General features: G+C 40.5%; 1 protein-coding gene across 2 annotated transcripts in view; it reads left to right on the top strand.

Moving 5' to 3' along the window:
* Positions 1-2757: 2757 nt before the first annotated feature.
* The window catches only part of RB195_019602 (uncharacterized protein), a gene marked incomplete at both ends in the record, with an annotated part of 32841 nt that continues 10867 nt past the window's right edge, over positions 2758-24731 (top strand). For both annotated transcript variants that reach the window (XM_064187530.1, XM_064187529.1), the window contains 27 exons: positions 2758-2785; positions 2911-3017; positions 5045-5274; positions 11600-11746; positions 11996-12161; positions 14595-14672; positions 15997-16104; positions 16434-16529; positions 16585-16753; positions 16835-16922; positions 16979-17095; positions 17425-17556; positions 17614-17716; positions 18229-18358; positions 18414-18577; positions 18636-18759; positions 18810-18916; positions 18970-19082; positions 20953-21061; positions 21124-21223; positions 21557-21705; positions 21763-21878; positions 21936-22038; positions 22337-22521; positions 22575-22656; positions 22721-22814; positions 23204-23316. In XM_064187530.1, coding sequence (XP_064043410.1) covers positions 2758-2785; positions 2911-3017; positions 5045-5274; positions 11600-11746; positions 11996-12161; positions 14595-14672; positions 15997-16104; positions 16434-16529; positions 16585-16753; positions 16835-16922; positions 16979-17095; positions 17425-17556; positions 17614-17716; positions 18229-18358; positions 18414-18577; positions 18636-18759; positions 18810-18916; positions 18970-19082; positions 20953-21061; positions 21124-21223; positions 21557-21705; positions 21763-21878; positions 21936-22038; positions 22337-22521; positions 22575-22656; positions 22721-22814; positions 23204-23316 — 3258 coding nt within the window. The remainder of the gene's footprint in view (positions 2786-2910; positions 3018-5044; positions 5275-11599; positions 11747-11995; positions 12162-14594; positions 14673-15996; positions 16105-16433; positions 16530-16584; positions 16754-16834; positions 16923-16978; positions 17096-17424; positions 17557-17613; positions 17717-18228; positions 18359-18413; positions 18578-18635; positions 18760-18809; positions 18917-18969; positions 19083-20952; positions 21062-21123; positions 21224-21556; positions 21706-21762; positions 21879-21935; positions 22039-22336; positions 22522-22574; positions 22657-22720; positions 22815-23203; positions 23317-24731) is intronic.

Genomic DNA, 24731 nt, shown 5'->3' with positions numbered 1-24731 from the left:
CATTGAAGATTCAGTTAACTCACATTGATTTTGCCGCATCTTCTCTCTTCTGATGTCTTCTGTATTCGGGAACTCTATTCTTTCTCTTATCTCCTCGTGTTCCTTTTGCATCACCTCCAGATCTTGAGGGGTAATTTTTTTTCATTACATGCAGACTGTGTGAGCTAAATATGCATCAGGATAGTTTTTGTTAGATACCTGCGCTTCGTACTTCGTTGGGCAGACAGAGCTCTTCACTCCATGTTTAGGTCTGGGATATAGTTAGCCATTCCTCAACTGCGAGTGATTCAAAGGCGACGGAAGGGAACTGACTAAATCCCCATTCTAGGTCCCCGCACAGCTTCTACTATCACCACGACGATCGATGGTTGGGGGAGTTCATAAAACCGATCTGTTAATTGCTGCATAGTTCATTCACTATGGAATACACGTATACTCGCTGTTCTACTCTATTCAACGCTTCATCCGCGTTCGGATCCGCTGTTGTTGCAACATCTCGCATGATGTCCATCCATCAGTCACTACAGTGAGCTAACCAAGTGTACGACCAGCCCACTTGGTTGGCTCTCGTTTCTAACTTTTACTGTTCTGCTCTTTGTGGCAGCTCTAGCTCAGTGGCTGCATGGCCGACAGTTCGAAACTAGCATTGGGTAACGAATATATTATATTCCTTATATTCCTCCGGGGTCGACTAATTGCTACGAAACTTATCTGAGAGGATAAAAACACTGACTTTCAGACATCAGCTGGCCCTCCCCCAAATCATTTCGTAGTCGAACGCGTTGGTCGTACATCGTAAACAGATTGACCAACACTTTGTTTAATCACTTCAACACTGTGACTTCAGGAGTAAATGCCGATTATCCGACAAAAAATACAAACTAGTAATGAGTTTGGTCGGGTTGAACCGAAATTTGTGCATATTTGGAGCCATTTCAGTTCGAATCGACATCTAGTCGAACCCTCCGGGTTCCCCCATCATGAACTTTTAGATACTATCCACTCCGCTCTCCTCTCTTTATTCTTTTCACATTCTTTTCTTTTTCCACACTTATTCGCCACGTCCTTGGATCGTACTCGGCCCACAAAGCACGGAGGGTCATTTGTAGTTTGCTTAAGAAAGGATCTTGACCGATTTACTACTTGAGTGGAAGATATATTCACGATGATCCAGTTGTATTGCTATTATATTAATACGGTTCTAAGAAGTTGTTTCGTCGGGTGAAGTGATACCTTGGGTGTTTTTAAATCCTCCGTTTCCTCGATTTGTAGAGGAAGTTTTGCGTTTTCGCTGCCGTTCTTGAAAACCACTCTACCTATAATTGGAAGGAACCTAACAGGCAAATTACCGAGAATGCTGCCTTTGAGGCAGAATTGAATGATTTTCCATTTTGTGTGAAGGGGAAGTATTTTGTTCATCATTGAGTAGACAACTAATCGTGTTCCCCGAGCTGATGACAGGGCATTCAACTTTTGGTTCGGAATTGACCGTTTTGTGTCGCTGTTCCTCTTTTTCAGGTCACCTAACACAATAGTTGTCGGTGCTCTAGAACTCCACCAACGTTTTTTATTTCTAGAAGTCGCCTGGCCATCCGATGCAAGTTTTATGCAGCAATTATGACATTTCGACCGAAAATGTTCTGCAGATGTGTTTGGGATTTTCAAATAAAGATTCTTCGGACATCTGCATTGGATTGCTTTGCACTGGACTGCTTTGACAATGGTTTCGAGAAACTTTCCAGAGATTTTCTGGGATGCTATTGAAGGATCACTGGTAGTTGCACCATGTAGACTTGGAGTTGAGTTTGAGAAATTGTGCTACTTGTTGAAATGATGAAGGACAGACTGGTCCTTGATGGGAAAAACTTTATAAGCCATGATTGAAGTGGATATCCTCTGCAGTACACTTCGGATAACAGGTGCCACAGAGTAATTTCTCTTTCCTATGTCTTGGAATGAACAGTGTGCTTGAATAACTCTGCGGAAACTGCAACAAAACATTGCAAACTGGACGAATCCACCTCCCACGGTCCTATGCACGTTCTTGTTCCTTAATTGGCATCATATTATTTTCTGGTGACGTCGACTGTCTTTCCACTTGAAATCTCCGTAGTGAGAAACTCCACGCTGTTTTGCTTGCTTACATTGGCTATGTGTAAGATCGCCATTCAAGCTTGTGAAGTGAGGGCGATTTCTTTCCTCCACACGGCGGAGGCGTCACCTCGCTACCCGTTTTCCTCGCTCTCATTTCTCTGCCCGTTCGCTCTTACCCCTTTTTCTAATGTTTTGCGAGAGCATGCGACCGCTGCGCCCATTCCTGAACCCTCATTTCAGGAGAAGGTTGGATACTTTCACTGCAAAAAGGGCTGCTAATCTTCCTCCTTTGACAGTTCAACGTATCAATTGTGTTCAGAGAGGATCCTCATATGTATGTCAAAATAGTCCCGTCTGGGTTCCCCTCAATCAATCGGTTTTTATTGCATTTTGAGGACGTTTTTGTTTCGTAGTGGCGCATGATCCGATGCGCCTAACCGGTTATTCACTCACTCACTCGTCTGCCTTGCCTCGCACTTTAGGGCTTTTGACTTTAATCGCTAGCACTATGACAGTTTTTGACCTTTTTATCATTCGCGTAGTTGTCAGCGTCGTTAGTTCGCTGTTGGAAACGAGTGTTTACCGACATATCGAACACACATCGTCTCCTTTTGATTACAGATGAATAGCATAGCAAGACGAAGGCGCTTTTGAACTCAGCAAATGTCGAGTCTGCACAGCAGCAGTGAAGGTAATCTCGCACCTTTCTTGCATCGCTCTTGTTCCGATCTAGTCGTTAATCTCATCGCGTACATTTTTGGCATACTACTGCGCCCACCATAAGATCTACAGGTTTCTATATCCACTTAATTTCAGATGTGGCGAAGGTGACAGAGGAGCTCTCTCATTGTCGGACACGATTGGATGCTGGAGTCCAAGAAAACAGAAGAAACAGGGACATCATACAAGGGCTCACTGACCAGGTCGGCGGGAGATTTTGCGCTTATCTTCATTTGTTGCGCTTAGCAGAGTAAAAAGCAGCTTATGAAGCCTTTTTTGGATATCACTCAAGTATTAGAAGTTTATCGGTTTCCGAAATATTATGTTTGTTTGGTTGAGTGATCATTTTACATCTGTTGGATCTAGTTAGAAGAAACGATTCTAGTTACGTTTTTTTCTGTTTTTTTTTCTAACAGTTGGTGTAAACTGTACGATTTAGGCTAGTCAGTGCAAGAGTTGCAATATTCACCTTTTTGTATAATGAGCACATTCCATCGATATTTTACGCATCAGTGAACAGTGCTTTAGCAAAACAATGAAGTGGACTAATCTGTGTGACTTTACAAATACATTCGCGCGTGCAGTTTGCGGATTTGAGGGCAAAATTTGAAAAACGTTAAATATTTCCGTTTTGGTAGACATGTTCGCTTCCTGTCCCAGGTCTGTTGTTGGAATCCGTCGTCGTTTAATCGTTTTAACCTGTGCTCATCATTCATGCACCGCGCCTTTCAAGAAATTCTTCCACTAATTTCTTCCTGTGTCGCAAATGATTCACATGTTAACTTCTCTCGTTTTCGTCTTCACCATTTAGTTCTGCAGTATGCTGAAATTTTTGAGGTGAACGTTTGGAGGGGTCTCAAACCAGTGAGAATTTCTTTTTTTTTTTTGCCCGCTAAACGTGAACATCGCCGCTAACAGGAATCTTGGTTGGAACGGGATGACAGAAAAAGTTGAGAAAAATTACCAGACTTTTTAGAAATCTCTATGCCAGTCAACGGGATTCTACTATATATATATATATATATATATATATATAATCTAAATACTACTATATGTAATCTAAAATATTGGCTGTAGTTATGTTCTCAATCTACATGCTCTTTGTTAAGAAAATATGTGCAGCAATACCAGTTTATGCAGTTCCTCGCTCCATTTCTTTGTACGTGATTGGCTCTCGGAATAGCTGAGAAATGCACTCTTATGTATGTTCTTTCGTCACGGGTTCAATTACATTTGTTTGGTCGTTTTTTTCGTTACAGTATAAAATAGCAGGAAAAACTGAGAGGTTTCGTATCAATTGCTGTTTTACAAGTGACTGCACTCTCGACGAACTGAATTATCCATTCGAACCGAATCCACTCTTTTTCTTGAAAAAGAAATACACCCTTCACCTACTGAAGGCACGATTTAATTTTGCCTGCTTTTAAGTGCCAGCATGAACTCTTCACTGTTGCTCGAGCATTTCCCCAGAAGCCTCATCAATATCCGCTTAGCACACAGAAGATAGCTGCCTGCCCCTAATCCTCAAAGTTTTCTCATATCTCAGAACGTTCTGCAGTTGCAGTGCGTCTGCTGCGTAAAAAAAAATCGCCTACGAGAAATTCGTGTTTAGTACATTTTTTAAAATAAGTAGGCCGATTACAATGAATTCCTGTGATTTTTTTTCTGCGTGGTAGTACATTAAAACTGTTCTAATCTACGCAAACAAGACCACTATCAGGGAATTAGTTTGTGTGTGTCACGTACTTTACAAAAAAGACTGCAAGCGTTGAAGATAATGGAATATTCATGGAGTCCATAAAAAGGGTTTTGTTAAGCATTATTCATCGAAAAACCTTCGACGCGTTAGTGAATACGTGATGTTGGTAAAATCCAACATTTTTCTGCGTTGACATTTGCAAACGTTAAACAAATGCTCCATGTGAAGTTCAGCACTGAGAATATTTGGACCCAATGATGGTTTTTCAAGAGATGATGTATACCTAAAAAGAAGCCCGTTATTTTCATCACTATTTTTGTTAAATAGTTTGAGGATCTATTATGCGCCAATCTCTCACTCAACTTATACTTCTAACTTTACTTCCCTTCACTTTACGTGACTTCACTTTGCTTTAACCCTCAACTTAACAGTACTTCACCGAAAAAAGTTGCGGTCAACACTGCTATCGACTCATCGGTAACAAGTTTCCATTTTCAGATTTCTTTGAATACAAACATTAGATTTTTTCAGATCCAGAAGTTCCGACAACGCACTGCTCGAGACTCTGCACAACTCGTCTCACCTGTTCCACTTGCCTCCTCATTGCCACAACTGACGATCGAAATGGCCTCGTCACCATACATTGACTACGTGGAGCCGTCGCACTCCTCGCCACGCTATCTCAGCAGAACCTCGCACGCTCGGCGTTCGAGAAATAAAAGTCTGACAAGGCTCGACCAGCCTGCCAGTTCTGTAGCGCTGTGAGTTGATTTGCTTAGTTGTTTTGGTTACGTTGTGGTTCTGTAATCAGAGCGGAGCACTCAAGGGAACATTTATAGCCCTAGAAAATTTTAAACTTGTGCTTCAAGCTTAAAGCCTTGTCACATCACTAGAATGACGTATTTCGAAACCTGTGGGGTAATATACATAGGTGTAGATTACGAGTCTAAGAGTGGCCCCTCTCGATTCCTACTAATCGACCTCAAAAATGGCTGGGATACTTCGTTTGTTTCCACGAGGTTCGTAAAAACGCGTCACCCTTGTCCACGCTCCACAACCACGATCGAACGGTCGAAGATCAGTGGGGTCTGCTCACCAGCCTATTCATGTAAAACCAATGAATAGGCTGCTGAGGGGACCGAAGCGTGTTCCAGGGAGCGGACTAAAACGTATGTTGTAGGAAAGACGCCGTTCTCGTGCCATTTTTCAGGGCGATTTGGGAGGGGGACGGGTTGGCAGAGGGATTGAATGGGGTTAGACTAACAAGTTTTCCAACTACGTTAGTTTGATGATACGTTGCCTTTAAGGCAAGAATTTACAGTTATCCAGGGAGAAAAGGATAAGATGTTTGGCGTTGATTACTAACCAGTAACCATTTATTTACCGATCACCATGTCGAGCATTTCATTATGTTAAGTACACTGGATGCCTTGAATTCTGACTTCGATGGATCCGAATTCGTTGCGTTGATCCAATAACATTGTTCGTTGCCCCGAAAGTTTCGATTATTCTTTCTTTTCGATATGCTGTTTGCCAATGTTAACAATTTTGCTATGACAATAACAAATATAAACAATAGATAATAACAAACAATAAATAACAGTAACAATTATGCGAAACGTCGTCAAAAACCGGTAGGACAACAGTAGCCAGAAAGCTACACCTTATTCTGTCTTTAAAATAATTCTTCGGGATCCTTTTCTTTGAGTATTAGAACTCCAGTTTTCTAGCGAAGTGTGAGCTTTTTTCGTTTCTTTAATCCTTATATTTTTCGCTTGTGCATAGCACATAGTGTTTTGATTGTCTATGCGCACACAATTTTAAGAGAAAAAACATTAAAGTCTACATATCACAGTCGAGCTCCAGAGGCAACCTCTATGTACTGCGATAGCGCATGCATAATTATTTGGCCGTTAGGTTTGCAGCAACATCAGACATTCCCACATATTTAAGCTCTGTGCTTGTCCACTGAGAAAGAATTGCTGAAGGTATTTTTTTATTAACAACCTATGCTTACTAGATTTCATTTTCTCATTCATAAGGAAGAGAACTGTAGGATAAAATCGAGCTTAAATCTTTTGTGAGTAGCTAAAGCTAAAGCTTAACGATAAGTTTTATGGTAGCCCTGATTATGATGCGTGAATACGAGAATGATTCGCCCCAGGACTAGCAGGATAACACCTTGCGGTTGTGTATCCAAAAGTGGATCGTCTAGGAAGAGGCGAAACGATTCACTTCTCTCAGTCCTAGCCCCTGTTTCTATAATATATTTTAGGACTCTTACCGCAGTATCTGAAAAAAACTTGTTCTTTGAATTGCCCACTTTTTTTCCTGTGGTCTCATTTTTGTTCTTGTCCTCTATGGCGCAACTATGAAGTTCTAATGCAGAAAAGACAGAAATTTTGTTCAGTTCCAATGGTTCTCAGAAATTTCCCGATGCTTTTCACTTACTCTCACAGCTCTATGAACAGACATATGAAGTGCATGCTTTTTCTGAGCATCTCGACAACCGCATGATTTAATGACAATACCTTCAGTTATTGTTATGTTGGCACGCAGTTTTTTTTTTACTCAAAAAAGATATTCAAAGGGAATTCTGCGCAAATAAGCTAACCAAATTAGCAATTTTTGATCAAACTTTTAGCGGCCAATGAGGCGTCAGTAGTTGTGATGATCAGCAGCAAAAACGGTGAAAACCTGATTCATTCGCGTAATTAACGCACGGCCTAAAAATAGTTTTACACCACGTCTTGATAAGAAAGTTTTGTTGTTCTTACGGCATTCGCCTCTTCGTTTCTTGTCCAGAAGAAAATGAGAATGCTTCAATTCGTAGCCAACACAGTGATAGCTCAAGTGCAGGTGAAAAAACCGTAGAAAAGGCAGGTGCACCTGTGATTGTGTTGAAACTGGCATCCAAATATCACATGGAATGAGATTTAAGGAGACAAGCCCACTTTTTTAGCCTCTTTACATTCTGATGCATCTCTTCAAGTTTTATTGGAATTGATTGTGGACGGAATTTTCGTGATCGTAACGATCGAATCGCACACTATCAACGCCTATCTGAAAAGAAACTATGTTGTGTCGGGTGCCTTTGACACCGACTACGTAGTCAGTACATACAACGCAATCTCAGAGGCGTCATTTTTTGCATAAAGGACTCTTCTGCTTATCAATCCCTTTGTGATGAGGCAATGCGTTTGTGTTCAATCCAGCATTTTTTTTTTGTTATGGACGCGACTGCAGCCTATACGATAAGTTGCGAATTCAGCCAATGTATCAATTCACTGTTTTATCTTTCCGCCCTAGTGCCAATCAATCCTTTCTTCCTTCTGGGATCGATAAATTAATACCACACTTGCCTGGGATACTCGGACTTGACACATCGGCTAGCCACCACGAGTCATTGTATAGACCAGTTACACTTTCGCAAACACAAACGATTCTGATTTGAAGTGAACGTGAGGGCGCACCCCAAGCGGATTGGTTAACACCAGAAACTTCATCCTCCTATCTTTCCTAAACAATTTTGGTAAAAATGTAACGACCTCGAAGAATAAAAGGATCCGCCGGCCTGTTACAGGTTTGAGCCATCGACCACACAATCAGAACCCAACCTCTTAGCAGTGCGCTACGCTCGCTTCTGGCGCTTTAATACGTAAATACTATTATTTATTTTAGTGCTGCGTTCTATTCACCATTGTTAAAAACCTGTATGACAATTAGACACTTATCTCAAAACTTGATGTGAGCCGAACATGTATTATTGAGAGATTTGATTTTGAACTGGTTCCCCCTTCGTGTGTTGTGAGATGATGTGTGTTTCCGAACACGTCGTAGAGGAAAAGATGAGTGGGCAATACATAGCACCAGGACGCAATTAGACGAAAATTCATTAAACACATGTTGCATGTTCTGCTGCACTTCCAGAAATGGCAGGAACATTAAATACCCAGCGACGTCCCAGCTATCCTTGGACCTTGCGCTCACAGTCATCCCAATGGGGGAAGAATAAGTTTTCTGCTCAGACTAAATACATAATCAAATCAAAGTCGTCTTACCATACTTCACTTTGGTTTGAACTGAACAACGTAACAGCTATGCCCTGCGTTTTTAGACGCTAATTTTTCGGTTCCGAGGTACCTACGTGGATTTCAACTTTGAAACCAATATGGTTATTTTAAATGTTCAACAACCGCCATTTACTCATGTAACTACATGTAGTAGACACCTCAGCAACGAGAGAGCTGAAATTTTGAGAGATCATTCAAAACAATCCTAAACCGAATCTGTTTGCGCCGAGTACATCGCATAATCGCATTATCATTAAAGCATCTAAGAATTGGACTGAGCTTACGAATACTTTCGCGAAGAATTGTTATTTCTTGTAAGTCCTATAGTCCTAGTCCGTTTTCTTGTAACTGAGGCGAAAATTTTTTTCTACATTATGGGGACATCAGAACAACTGCAGAACTCCACTACTTCATTTCTCTTTTTTTTAAGAAAGAAATTTTCTTTATTTCTTATTTTCGCAGTTCTTATTTCAAAATTATAAAACAACGATATTTCAATCTATCCTCTCGTGTTTCCGCTTTTAAAATTTCTTTTATAAAAAAGGATCATCAGTTTCACAATACAGTTCATTTTCTTCGAGTGTTAAAATCCTATCATAACATTTATTTTTCATATCTCTGGTCGGCTATTTAGGCGGGGAACTCGAATAATGTGAATTTTAATGGATAATTTTAATGGACATGATCATGTCATATAGCAAGCAGAGAAAAAATAGTAGATAAACAGTGAATAGGTTAGCTTAAGATTTATAAGTAGCTCAGCATATCGCTTTGACCTGAAGAGAGCGCTTGCAGTCGTGGATTACAATGAATTCTTAGAATAAATATATGCAGGCATCGTCAAACCATCACCAATCGCTTTGAATTTCCGCTGCTTTTCCCAGATTGACGTGTTTTTTAAACGGTAATGCTTAACATGAATGGATAAACGCTTTCCTGGGCTATTATATAATTTATTCTTATAAGCTCGACATCCACATCGTTCGACGCATGTTTTGGACGTATGTGGATAGCTGTACTATTGAGTTTTATCATTTGGTTTTGAGTTATGATATCCCGTTGCTGTTTCCTATATGTAGTTATCAGCGTTGAGAATTGTGGGGTGGTTCCGGAAGACACACAGCTTGTGAATTTTTCACTTTGACTCGCTGCAGTGTTTTGCTCTACGTTACAACATTTTCCGTTTTTCTAAGCTGTGGTGATGGCTTCCTTGACATGTCCCATATGGACATGACAAGGAAACTACGTCCCACTGCTTCGAATAATCAGAAAAATACCAAGGATTCTTTGATGCAAATGATCTTTCATGAAAAATCATTTGCAAAAATGTTGGACCGACGCAGTTTTTTTTTTTTGGTAGTCATCTCTGCACGGTTTTGATGGCTGAGAAAGATACAGCAGACACCCTTTGTGATGTGGGTAAATCTGCTAATTTTCGCGAATCGCATACGTACGCAGAGTTCGTTGTCCTACTTGAATTGAGTAAAGTGGAGGGATCCTGTCGCTGGATAACATGGGCACAATAATTAATCTTATCACTTATTCGTACCTTTTCACTTCGTTGCCATGGCAAAGTTCGGGGCATACGACTTTTTAGAGCGGTACTTTCATAGGCTTATTTTTGTATTCATGTATTTTTTTTCTGCAGCTGCTGCAGGTTTCATCGTTTTATTTAATAATTTGTACAGGTATCCTTACTCGATCCGTTATAGATATTCTTCTCCTCATAGCATAAAAGGAAGGTTTTGAACAAGTTTTTGGTACCCACATGCTTCTTGTCTCAGTGAAAAGTGAACAAATCCACCAGGATGAAAAAAAAATGAGATTTCACTCTCAACACCCAGTTCTTCATATGTGGCTTTGTTTTGTTTGTACTTGACCGTAGACACAAAATAGATATGCCCGTATAATCAGTTGTAAATGACGCAGTCTACTCAACCATAGCAAAAATAAGCGATTACGTTCATTCTTTCTAAGTGTTTACACCACGGTCGACGGTTCCGACTACTTAAGGCACAATTTTCTCAGCTAACAACTTTATTTCATTCCAATAGCATTTCGTGCACGAACAAATATCTTTATGTGCATATTCCTCTTTCTTAGTAGCTCCTTGGTGTACCTCCAGGATTTTCAATCTTCCTGGGTTTCAAAAACAAAAGAACGAGCAGTTGTTTGCAGATTTGTTACAACTTTGTACATTGTACTACATTGTAAGAAAAACTTTGAATGGCTTTTTTGTAGCCATTCAAAGTTTTTCTTACAATTTCCAATGCACATTACACCATTCTGTAGTATAACTGTGACTCCATCTATGGTTGATCGTTATTTCATGATATCCCATCATAAAAAAAGTGGAGGCGGTTTTGATGAGAACTCGCAACATTTTGTTTCCCACCAGCCTGGTTACCTACATGAGGAGACGTAGCCGAGACCGGTCATGTCGGCTTGTAGATGAATACCTCCTACACCAGAGGTGTTCGTATAGATGGACAACCTCTAATTAGCGTCTACAGTGCAAACTGCCCGTTACGGGATCGCCGACGAAGAGATTTATTCTGGTGCCTATAACTAACTGCGAGTTTGGAAAGCTGCGTAAGGACATGAAAAAATCAACTACCTTCATTTTAAACAGTTGAATGGGTGAAGCAGATTACAGGATCACATGCTTAGTATTTTCTCGTCGTGATCTAATAACTGTTGCTCGAAAACTTAGCAGCGTGAACAACGACAACAGCTTTGTTTTACCTTCAGATCTTAGTTGTTTTACGCAAAAAATAAATGCAATACAAATGTAATTGCGTTGATAAAAATTTAATAGAGGTTTTAGAAAGTCGCGAGAACAGTGCTTCCAGTTACGCATACCCATACCACCCATTGCAGCATTTTTGTAGAACATCCCGGAATAAACCCGTCCTGTGTCATTCCATCCAAAAAGTGCTCGAAATATAATTATATACCTATAATTCATACATTATTGTGGATTCTTTTTTAAAAATGTGTAGATATTCTCCAGATCTTCCTCCATCGACGTTCGACATGTCTATTCGCCCAGATTTCGCTCATCTCCACGTCTTTTGCAGTACTCCGACGAACACTTGAATTTGGAGGAGCAACAAAGTATTGATGAGCTCTTTTCTAGACTGAAGAGTGAGCTTTTCAAGTGAGTTAGTTTCCCCTCATTTGACATCTTTGAAGTTTTCATCTGGGTATGTGGCCATGAAATGAATTCAGAATCCTTTCGAAGTGCTTTAGTTTTAGTTTTTTCTCAGTAAAACTTCAAACGCAAAAAGGGACAAAACAACGCATTTTTGCAAAACATTCAAAGGAACCAAAATTGAAAAGCGATTGGATGTTTTTTATGTTCACTATTGTAAGTTTTCTGAATTTCTACGACTTGCTTTTTTCCCAGAAATAACACACTGGAAGAAATAAACGACATGCTGCGTGAAGAAAACGATGCCGCGCTGGCTGCAAACGACAATCTCAGGCAGGATGTGGTTGAGCTAACGAGAGCCCTCGAGCAGCTGGAGCAAAGCCAACGGGATGACAGGGATCGCTTTAAAGCAGAGAACACAGTAAGTTGCTACTGAAGTTATTTAAAAAAAATACCTTCGATATAGTTTCTGTGACACATCCGCTATCTTTTTCTTTCTGGATTTAGTCGTTCACTCATAATCTAACTCCTTGTACGTTTCGCTCCTCCAGCGCACCTCAGTTTTGGATGAATGAAAGTGCATCTGAATCATGCAGAATTCATTATTCGGTATTGGAATTCACAATTTCAATGCGCAATTCATTTAGCCTTCATAGAAAATGATAATTGCTATCGCAGTAGTAATCATCTTTCCACTTACTCATTCTTAATTCCTGATAGTTCCATTATCACTATATACTAGTCGTTTAAGTCTGTCATATATATTTCATGGTTTTGCAAGATAACCGCCGCTTTGAAAAAAAAAATCACCAGTAGTGTCGTTGTTAGAATCTCTCTGTGTTAATTAGTTTCGCTTAAACAATAGCTCTAACCACAATAGTTGCCCCGCAGATTATTCTAACCCTAACCGGTGTCATGCACTTCTGACTTTATCGGCTAATTTTGTTCAGTGCAGGGTTTCCATGTTATTGTGAGCTCACATTGTCAGATGAGATTGCGTTACTTTTTGTGAATGGCCTGTTGCAGCCATATTGCACTGATATCTCGAGTTTCGTACTACATTAGGGATGGAAATATAATACTTTCGGGATATTATTAGCTTTCGAATAATATTCTTATTGCGCGCATTGCTATCACATCGCATAATCAGAATAATCACTGCATTTTCATTGGTGCCACTTTCATTTTGATCTAAAACAACTGTTCAGTCTAGCGTTTTATGACATTCTGCACAGCACATGAAAGCTAACGGAAAACGCCGGAATTCCTTTCATTCGTATTATCTGAAGCTGAAATAATTCCTACGAAATAAGGGTAAGATTGTTAAAGGTGCGTACATATTAAAGTAACCTCGACTCTACTTTCAAGAAAGCATATCGCGAAACTGAAAATATTGAGATCTTTAAACGAAGAAATGGATGTTTTCCTGGAGAGATCCCAGCCAATCTCTGCCGATTTCGTGGGACGTGAAAGATAATTTTCGAGATTTTTTTCATCTTAGTTTCTCTCTGGTAGTGAATAGGTTTGGGGTCAGTTTACAAGTATTACGGCAAAAATGCAAAACACCCTCTGACTATTCCAGAACAAGAGCACTCGCAGGAACACTTTCCCCAGCGAGGTATTCCTTCACACCCATGGTAGTATTCCGTCAAGGATTGTCGAAATGAAACTGCGTATAACCTTTTTTTTTCGAAATTACTCGATAGAGTAGCTCTTACGCACAAGTGATGAACTCTCGACTAATGGGGTTTCATTTCCTCCTTTTCATCTTGTGCTCAGAATTAGTTTTTTAGGAATAGGTGAGAAATCAGGTGAGTCGGAAAATTTTGTCCTGAACCGACTGAAACGTTTTCTGCAATACGCGTTCCTTATTCACTGTATACCCGAGATGGTTGTGGGGCGATACTTTCCTTGAAGCTGAACCTACCCATTTGTACGTAAATACGTATTTTTTTTTACTTCAGTTCTATTTTGTGATCAATAATTCTCGTAAGCTTGTTACGTTTTTTTTTCCCCAGAGACTGTGAGAAGAATAACTACCTTTAAAGGAGCTTATTATTTTAGGAGTTTCACTCTAAGTATCGTCCCCTCGCCAATATCCATTGAGTTTTTGTCAGTTCTTGTTTGCGTTCACTTTTCTTAGAGGCATTCAAATATCTCGGTTGAGTCTTAAAAAAACACCTTTCAACAGCGAACCTTTGATAACGTTCCTTATCACAGCTGTGTGTTGGATTCAACATTCAGTTAAGACAAAAAAAGAGGTGTCTTTTTTTATCACAAGTAGAGATAGAGAATCGAAATTGTCCCATTTCTATCCCACTCTTTGTTCAATGCACGATTTTGGTTGTTTCTTACGAATCTCCCTAATTAGTTCTCCTGACATCCGAAAAGATTCCTAGTCTTCGGATTGAGCATGTGAAAATTCGTTAGAATGCGTCATTTTATCGTACCTAAAGGGGATTAATTGCTTACTTTAGCGAGTATTTTGGGCCTACGGAAACATGTACGTGTCTCTCTCGAATTGTCTCTTCGTGCAGCACGGACATCCTGCTTCTGCGAAAAGAAATATAAGAGAGAAGGATGGAGGAGGAAAGAAGAGGACCTGTACTTGGTTGTATGAGACTCCCAGCTTCTATTGTTAGCGTTCCAGTGGTGCTATGCTCTCGACAAGAGTCGTTCATATCTGTCACCCTGTTATTTATGACCTCATTGCACCTTATTGCCGGATGTCGCAGAACTCGAATTCCTATATGCCTGCTCCTTATCTTCATAGCCTCTTGACAAACTACTTAGGGACCTTAGAAGGAAAATAAACATGTTCCACTCCTTGTTTTAATGACTAAACATATTTTAGCGCTATCGCAGCCAAGTTGAGCATCAACATCGCCAACTTATCGACCTCTGGAAGGCATTCACGGCTGTGAAACGAAAGGTGAGTAGCTTTTCAGTGGATAATGTTCTTCGAAGGAAAATATGTTCTGAAACTGATGGAAGTGTTTTGTTCAAGGAAAAGATTGTTTTGCTTTCCTGTTGGTGTTGAGAAAGTATCAGTTTCAGCTTTGTAGAAAAGCTAGTGACTTAACACTGGCAAGAAGTAGCCGAAAAAATTGTTTCTCATATCAGTTTTCTAAAATAGAAATGTTTTAGAGCTCAATTTCTTGGCATACAGTCCTTATAACGGATAGTTTACTCAGCCTCAGAGCTTCATCTAGTTTGCTGTGGGATAGAATTCCCAACCCTTTTGGTAGATACATCTCTACGGTTTTACTTCGAACGTCAAAAATATTGTGTATCCCTTGTTTTAATTGTTAAGTATATTTATGTAAATAGTCATTTTTTCCTATAAATGTCACAACATAGGCTTGACAAGGTCAAACTCAAACATTGATCATGTCGCAGACGTTTAAACTTCGATAACAGGTCGTAGATTAGTTGTTTGATCCTAATTTTGACCACTAATGCAACAAACGTTATGCCTATGACAGTCTCAAACTGGTTTAGAATTATCTCTGGTACTTTTTTTCTGAAGTCAAACTGAGGTGGCGAAAGGGCTTTGGAAAGTGGTAGTGGTTACTGGTCACGGTTCAACTAAGGTCCTATGAATGTGGCTGATGGAGAACCGGTTGCAAATTGTATAAATTTCGATTGTGGATGACCGACGTGGTTAGACTCTATTTGTTAGTGTTAGTGGCTACTGCTTTAATTGTGTTGCTATGGCTGCGGAGGTCATGCTCCGAAGTTGCCTTTCCTGCGTCGGAACCATTTATTTGTTGGCAATGGCACAATTTTGCCCGTGTTATCGCTTGGAAACATCTTAGAGATATATCACATTTTTCTGTTACGCTTGCGCTAATAATTAGTTATCCATAATAATTTTGGACAATTTTCTGTTGACTTGGAGTTGATAGATTGCCGATGTAGGTGTTAATGGAGTGCAGTTTTCTTGAGAAAAAAGTGAGTAATTAGTGGTTGGAAAAGTAGATTTGAACACGACAAAGGCGCCTTTACTGCGCATACCTATGTACATATACCGTTATGTGAAGCGTAAATAAAGAATGATCGTTCCATTAAAAAATAAAGAATAGAGAAGAGAAAGATCCATGAATGGATGAACTCAGGAGTCTAAGTAGGTAAGTGTGAGATAAGAGCTTGTATGCATACGGTTTTTTAAAATGATTTAGAGCATTCCGCCTTCCTTAGGAAATACGCAGTTACAAAGTTTGTCTTTCTACTTTCCAGACTCTTCCATGGTTTAGGTTCGAGAGCTTCATACATCTACAGCTAAAGATCTGGACAAGCAAATGACGGAATTCACTCGATGCGCGGCCGTGATGAAAAAAGCGATCCGACACGCGGAATTCAAGGTACTGTAGAATTTCTGTGTAGCTATGGACTCGTAAAACTGTGTAGATAAGATCGTCAATATTTACATCGAACTTGGGTAACCTGGATCTGCGTTGGAGCTGTATATAATCTCTTTCAAGCGATCTTGCGGATTTTCGTATGTCTTTTTTGCAAACCTTGCGCGATTTCCTATTTGTAGTCTATATCGCAATCTGGGCAAAGCCACAGTGGGGCCAAGCAGCGTTAGTAGCTCTCAAAAGTTTTTCTATGAATTTTGTAGTCTTTTTTCTTTCATAGTAGGAAAATGTAGTGCACGGAAGAAATCGTAACTTGTGAACACGACTTTCAGAACAACGAGTTACGCGATAAAATGGCGAAAGAAAAGGACGAAGTGTTGGAGGAGGTGATGGCGAAGTACGAGGCTTTGTCAACTAGTCAGATCGAGGTCTCTTATATTTTCTACCATGGAAGAAATGCAAGCGATGAAACTGTTTTTGTAGACGGAGAAACAACTGATGGATAAGACTCGCCAACTTCAAAAACTCCAGGACGAGCTTCACAGAACAAAGGAGCAGTGCGAGGATGTGGAAAATGCGATTTCGCGGATCTGCAACATGGCTGAACTAAGTTCAGCACCCATGCGTCTGCGTACACGTAGCGAGAGTCCAGGTACGCCCCATGCTACCATCGCTTCCACCTCTCCAATTTTCCGCCCCTTTATTAACGTTCCGTGGGAATGACGCATTTCAGCTACCCCTCACACTGCCAACGATGCCATGCGAAAAATTAGATCCGTACTGTCCGCAAAATCAGCCCAACTACGAGAAGCTGACTCGAAGTAAAACATCACTGCAGCCTTAACACTGTAGGGGATTACCTCCAATTTTAATTCAGGGTCGAGCACACTGAAATGGAGCTGAATCGTCTCAAGAAACAGCTAGAAGTTCACGAAAAAGAAAAGCGATTTCAGAAAGATCGTGACAAACAGCGGGATGAGGAAACAACCGAAAGGTATATTGAAGTATGAGTTTTTACGAGAAGCTATTGCTGATTAATTAATTTGATTAATTCACCCAAGCTGCCCCGAAAATAATTGACAGTCATCTAATTCAAGAGCTTTGCGTATCCTCATATGATCACCGGCATCAGTTTTCACCATTTAGTAAATTCCAACTCATAACTCAACCGGTCCTTCTCCTATTAATGAGGATGATAAATCTTCTACCGAAATCCTTTTCACATAAACCGAACGCAAAAGACTGGGCAAGAGATCAAGGTGGACCTGGAGGTCCAGCTTGACTCAGAGGAAACGCATATATACCTGGATTTGAGCATTACAGAGAAATGAGGTTGTCGACAGTCGAACATGAACTGCGCCGAGCCACCGAGCGTCTTCAAACAATGGAGCAGGAGAAGTCTATGAAAGAAGCTATGTTGACGTCGTTACAAAATACGATAACATCCACACACAGGTGATTTTCTGCTGAACAGATCTAGTATGATGCGTGTGAAAATAAGGCTGACTCCAGAAATCACAAGGAGTTCATCGAAGGTCTCATGTCAAGCCATCGCGATGAGTTGGCATCCAGGGATAAAATGCACGAAGCTGAACTGGAGGAGCGGTTGAATGAGGTTTGAATTCATTCGTGTGTTCTTTTTTACATTTCAGTCTGCGTGTGAAATGAGTGATAAGTGCGATAGGGCGCAAATACCGATCATTCATGCACTTGCTTGCTCCTCTTGAGTGCTCTTGAGTTGATAAGCAGCAGTCACATATCATGAGTATCTTGTCCGCATCTTGAGCGAATAAGTTCGTATCTTTTTCTCGTAAGTTTTTTCCCCAGAAATGTCGACTTCCACCCTTTTCAAAGTTTTCTGAATTGCAGTTTTTCGTGAACAGAGTGAATTCCATTTTCGTTCTCCTTACTTGTTTCCATTTGATTTCAAGAAAGTTATCTTTTTTGTTGGTGCAATCAATCATTTTGAACAAAAAGCCTCTCTGTGGTACTGTTTCTCTAAGTTTGCACATCCCCTCCTTCGATTATCCCAATAGAGCTGTAGTGATCTGGGAACCTGAGTAAAATTCATTTTGATCGAATTTATCTCAGAATAATCCACTCTTCCTAGATAAATCTACTATTAAGGAGCGTGCACGTGAAAGCAGAATGCAAGCCGAGATAGACCGCTTCAACGCAGAGCTCGAAAGCCTCCGCGAGCAGCTCCGAACTGTCAAGGCTGAGCATTCAGCCGCTCGAAAAGCAGCTGACGAGAAAGGTGTCCTAACGATAATTGTGTGGAAATAGCAAAGATTGTCATATGCACCATTCAGACTTCACAATATCCACGCTTGAAGAGAACATCTCACGATTAAAGCACGACCTTGACATGGAGCTGTCCAGACTAGACGCGAAGGATACCGAAATTACGGAGCACACCCTTCGCTTTGAAGAATTGTCGGCGAAGGAACAACAACTGAAGCAAGATTTAGCTGAGGTTTGCGGATCTTCGCGAGTTCTCTTATGAAATTCGTGGAAAATTTTGCTCATTACAGGCACAAGGATTGAACACCGTTTTGAGCGATGACAACCGGTCCTTGCAAGATCAGTTGATACAACTTCGTTCTGACGTCGACAAACTTCAGGACCAGCTCGACAATGCAAATCAGCACAGAGAGGGTTGGTAATGTTTCAAAAACACCTCCGATCCGTGGAAAAATCAATTCTAGAGATGAAATCGCAAATGGAGGAATCGCAGCAGTTAAACATCGCTCATGAACAACAGGTGCTCAAACTGAAAAGCACCGTGAGATTATTGGAAGAGAGAATTGAGTCGGTTAGTGCAAACACTAGAGTTTTCCGGGATTTTTTCGTATAAATTCTTCTCAGGATAATGAAGAAGTAAGATTAATACGTGAGCAGCTAGACCACCATCAAAATCTCACAAAGGAAAGAAGCAACGAGTGCACTGAACTGGTAAAACAGCTGGAAGAAGTGAAGAGGTAGCGTGTATTTCAAGTTCTATTTTGAGTCGAAACTTCTTTAAATCATCAAGACCTTCTCAGTGTTTGGTGGCGATCTTTAAATTGAAAAAAATTAGAAACATTACTCATTAGGCCGAATTCCTATACTCATCCCTAGACAGAACTAATCTTCGAAGCATGACTTCTGGTTACGACACACGTGTTCCAGCTATCATTTATTCCGGAATGAAAATCTACGGAGTTTCATAAGTTAGTGTTAGCAGTGTCTGTGGTCACCTGTACCTAATTAAGGTTGATATCATCAAAGACAGCATGCCACGAATCGAATGTCGTGGTGAGGGAATCCGCGGAAGAAGGTAGGGGCTGCAGATTTTTGGATTTGAATGGCTCCCCTCATCTTTCCCTGATCGTCGTAAAAAAAGGCGTAGAAGATGCCGTTTCTCACGACGATCTCAGTCGCAACGCGCTCCCCTTGTGTGGGCGCCGCATCCATGTGCGAGCTACCAAACTATTTTGGAGAATCATACACGCCCACTGGAATTTTGTGATGTGAGGTGAACTTGCGACCGTACCAGAAGCAAGAGAAATCCTCACGTGGAATACGAGAAAAGTTCTATCTAATAGCTTCAAATGACGTATGTGAAAATTATCGTTAAAAACGGAACATTCCAGCCTTCAAAAGCAACAGGATTACCCTGTACGTTCCAAGCTTTTTATAGCTTAATTTATATTTGAACAGAGGGATCTTCTGTCTCTCTGACCTCTTGGAACTTACAAGAAGAAAAAGAGTTCATTCAATAAGATTTCAAGACTTCCCGAAAGTGATTTTCCTTTTTTCCTAGACTTCCTAGACAAAAATCGCTTCCGTTTTCTTATTAGAATAACACATAAAATGACATGTACTTTTAACACCATTCCTCTTTAATTTATTCACTAGTTTCGACAACCCACACCATTCTTCTTTACGTATTTCCTTATAACTGCGTAGTTCTTTTCATCTCTATGGCCAGAAGAACACCTAAGACGGTTGTCTGCGTCTCCGTGAACGATTGGAGCGTGACCTCGAGGTATGTTCGCGTATCCACCGGCATAGGAATATCCGTTGTACACGTAATGTCTCGGAGGTATCCGCGGAGAATCCGCCGTAACCCTCTTTACCGTTCCCCGAGATGAACGGAACATTCCCGGATCCCGCCGTCTACAACCACATCTCTCGCTTTTCCCGCGGATTAAGTCACCACGTTAGATTCATGGTATGCTGCCTTTAGACGCACAATGCAATACTTGTTTTAGTTCAACCATTTTTGTCCGGAAGAAGTCCCGATTTCAGCTGGAAATGGAAAGTCCCTCCACACCATGTAAGCGTATATAAGTGCAGGTGTAGAAAAAAATGAAGCAAAATTCTTTAAACTGATCCAAGAGAGCTTTCATGTGAGGGTTACGAGAGAAGGCGTCGGTGCCTATAGCCCAGCTACCTCTTTACCTTTATGCGGCATTAGTTATTCACATTATGATGTCAGTGGAGAAGAATTGGGTCTGCCGTAGTACTTTACCGCATTTCCTGACGAAAGCACTGGTAATTCCACTACAATCTTTTGGTAACGCCATTTGCTTGCTATGATCAGCTAAATGGAATGAAGAAACAAAGGTGAAGAATGTTTTTCGGTGGGACGATGATCTGCTTCAGTGAAATATCATCGCGGCTGTCCAGCCCGAGCTCCATCAGGTAGAGATGTTCAGAGTAGCATGCAATAAACCCCAAGAGGTCAATTCTCTTCATGTTTTGATGTGTCGTAGGATAAATAGGATAAGGAATGACAGGATACATTAGTCTAGCTGTAGTCTCTTGAACACTAGAAATAAAGCAACAATCCCATATGATTTCCAGAGAACGCGATGGTCTTCTGGATGATCTTGCAACAATGCGGAACGAAGTTGCTACGGTGAATTCGCGCTTGGCGCAAGCTGAAGGCGACGCTGAAAGACGTCGTGCCGAGGTTAAATGAACTAACTTCTGAAACAGTGTCAGCTCCGAGTTGCTTCTAATGACGTGTCTTAGGATAGCGAGAAACGTTCGTTGATGGACGATCTTCGGTTGAATTTCGACCGCCTCACCGCAGAAATCAAACAGAAAGAGTTAGTAGTGGAAGACCTGAAGGGTATGATTTCTGTCCATTTTAGAACAACAACAAAGAAAAATAAGAAAAAGTTCTGGGAGCACTTAGATGACGAATTCTAGAATCAGCTTTTGAACTTTTCCAAACTAAAATTTCCCATTTTTCCGAGCAACCTACGGTAATGTGTAGAACTCGTACCAAATCCGTACTGGGAGTATCGGAATTTGCTGGTCACCACTAATTTAAATGACTTTTACTGTTGGTTTCTTATTTTGCTGGCGTTCTTCTCTTTTTTCACAATTTTACTGACAACTTTCCTTGTCGAACTGACTATTTCGTTGTTTTTTTTTTCATCTTAAACAGTTTTTTTTTCAGAGCAAATTAAAATGTTGGAGTCTGCTTCTGCAGAAAAAGAGGAGTTTGCGAAAGCAGAAAAAATTCGTACCGAAGAAAGTTTCGAACTTAAACAAAGAGAAATCGAACAGCAATGGAGCGAGAAACTTCGAGTGGTGAAATCTGAATTAGTAAGCTCAAAGCCCTCTTTTTCCGTTGTTAGCAGAGGAATTTCTATGGCTTTCCAGGAACATAGAGAAAAAGTGGTGAAGGAATGCGAGCATCGTTTGGAACAACTTACTCGTCTTCACGAGAAGCTCATGGAAGAGGAGCATAGTATAACTTTAGAGAATGCTGAGCTCATGTATGAGATCAAGATGGTACACCATGGAAATGTGAAGTTTCAATGGTCGTTTTGCAGAGAAAAACTCCAGGAGACCTCGTTAAAGCATAAAAAGGAAATGGAGGATTTGATTGAGCAGAACAATCTTGACAGAGAAGAGTGGGAGAATGAAAGGCAAGAGGTAGGTGACTTTTTTGGATTTGAGAAACAATTACATTTTATTTCTGCCACTTTCCTTTTTTCACCTGGAGCACTCAATAAATAATTATGTTTACACGTTAGTGCCTTCATGACTCCTGTTATCTCGTACTGCTTTGTCGCCTTTTTTTTCTCTTATTGAACTTCTTTTTTTCTTATTGAGCAAAATTACTCTCATGAGCAGGTGATCGATCACCTGCTCATGAGAGTAATTTTGCTAGCAAATACAAAAGAAGATAGCTCTTTCCAAAACTTAAGAGCCATGTTCGAAGATTTTTCAGCTCGAAAAGTCGAAAAACACCCTCTTGAACGGTTTGCGGGCCGATTTAACGAGAGCAGAGGCAGAAGTGAAAGAAGCTCACGCCCGTGAGGAAGCTCTTAGAGCCGATTTGGACGAGGCCAAGGAGGAAATGAAGGAGCTGTCACAGCGTATTGAAAGGGAGAACAGGGACAAAGAAGAGCAGCAGTGCGTTAAATAACAGAAAGTTTCCATCTCAGAACAGAAATGAAGTGATTCAGGAGTCGTCTAAGAGAACGCGATGAGTCGCAGGAAAGAGCTCGGCTCAATTTTGCTGCTCAGCTGGAAGAAAGCCAAGTGAAGGTTGGCTCACTTGTACAATAAACGTTTAGAATGACGTCTTTTAGCTCTGATACACTCTGTTCAGCTCGTCAAATCCGCTGCTCATCTGGAAGAAGCGAATAGAAAGAAGCAGAGCCTAGAAGGGGAAATCGCAAAACTGGAGGCAGTTGTGACAAGAAGTGAATTTGTTCAGCATCGTAATTAATGTTGCTTATGATCATCTACGTTAATCATACAGGTTTACCATTACTGCCAAATGAACCACCGCCTATTTATTTTACTTGATCTGAATACAGTATTTGCCTGAGTACTGTTGAGCAGGACATTTGTTGGAGACAAATCTTGACACCCGTCTAATAACAGTGATTATTTAACGGATGTTTTTTTAAGAATCGCTCTAGAAAAATTACACTTGTGTTTTACATATATACGATGAATACGCTAAAAATGTTGCTCTCCCTAGCCACTTGCCAACCGCTGTAACTTTTAGTGTTGTTTGTCGCTAACAAATGTCCTACCTTTTCAGAGTTGTAATAGAATTAACTGCTCCGAATGTTGATATTCACAGAGACGAACTCGATGAAAGAAATGGAACAAAAAATTGACGGACTAATGGAGAGGTTACGAACAAGCGAAACACAAGAGCGACAGTACAAAGATCGGTTGGCAGTCCTAGAGAAGGTTCGACTCTCGATTTTGCTCCTAATCTGCTTAGCTACTGGGACAAACTATTGTGATTTAATCGCTGCCAGATCCTCAACCTTTCCTAGCGTTCTTTCTGAGCGCAAAATCTAACTAACTTCTAACTTTGCTTGTGTTTTTTCTCTTTTGTTGTCCTCGTTGATTCTGTTACTTTCTCACCCTCAACTAGTTTTGAGGCTTTAAGCATGCGCAAAAATTTATCTAATTCAAAACGACTTACCAGCATTTAAAAGAGAGTTTTTCACGTCGAAGAGAAACTAGACTGAGCACAGTTTACAGGCTACAGTTTACAAATCATTTGGCGTCAAATGCCCAAATCTCCAAATTCTACACCTATTTTACCCCACTACCTTACATTTACACTTATCCGTTTTGTTGCTACAACAATGCTCAGCAGTTATTATGCTGCACTCATCTGCATCCACCACTTTTCGGACATTGTGACCACAAGGTATCGCTTAGAGCCCGCCTCAATCTCAGTACTAAAACTCTCCACTACTAATCGAACTTCTCCCTGACCAAAAAAAAACTGGTTTCTAGATACTTCTATGACGGTTCATAACTTCTGCATTCTAATAATGGATTCGTTAAAATTGTCGTTGTGTCGTTAAAATTTCCAAGACGGACCATACATATCGCGTTTGACACTGGCGATACCACATTCACATATTTAAGCCAAGTGGTCTGGTTTCTAAAATCTTCTGTGTAACCTAGCAACAACCACAATTGCTATAGCACATGAAGGTTCTTAATATTTTATCGCTGCGTTCACCAATATTGAAGTAGGAGTACGTCGCAGTACTGTTGCCGACTACCTATGGGTTTGCTGGCGGTAGCCGGCGACAGAACTCTGAACCGTTGCGGTGATTCCTAGAATACCGCTGATCATCATTGTGTGTAGTAGTATTACATGTGTTGTATGGAACTGAAATTAAGCGTATCACCGAGAGAATCGGAACTATAGAAAACATAATTTTGCCACGATAAAAATTTCTTCAAGTGGGTCAAAAATGACTGAGATATGTACAGTTTGTGGTTCATTTGATCTCCACATTTTTTATTAGGTTTTCGATTCAATTCACCATAATTTGACGTTGTAGCCGGCGTGAAAGTGACAAGAACAGAATGTGAAACTGCTCACAAATTCGAAAGATGCTGAGAAAAAAAGAAAATGAAACGGAACAAAAAAACGCTCATAAGTATTTAGAATAAGTGTGGAGAGTTGCAAAAAAAATATTTAATGTTCGGTGGTTATAGGTTTCATTAAGGTAACGGTAGCGTGAAAGCGAGGTGAACGCAGCAACGACGCGAAATAGTACAGTAGAAGAAAACAAATAATGAAATAGCAATGTTGCGAATGTGAAGCAATTACAAATGCTACAGAAATTTATAAG

This window comes from Necator americanus, chromosome II, assembly GCF_031761385.1.
Source record: "Necator americanus strain Aroian chromosome II, whole genome shotgun sequence".
Classification (NCBI taxonomy): Eukaryota; Metazoa; Nematoda; class Chromadorea; order Rhabditida; family Ancylostomatidae; genus Necator; species Necator americanus.
This window is presented reverse-complemented; position numbering and strand designations above follow the sequence as displayed.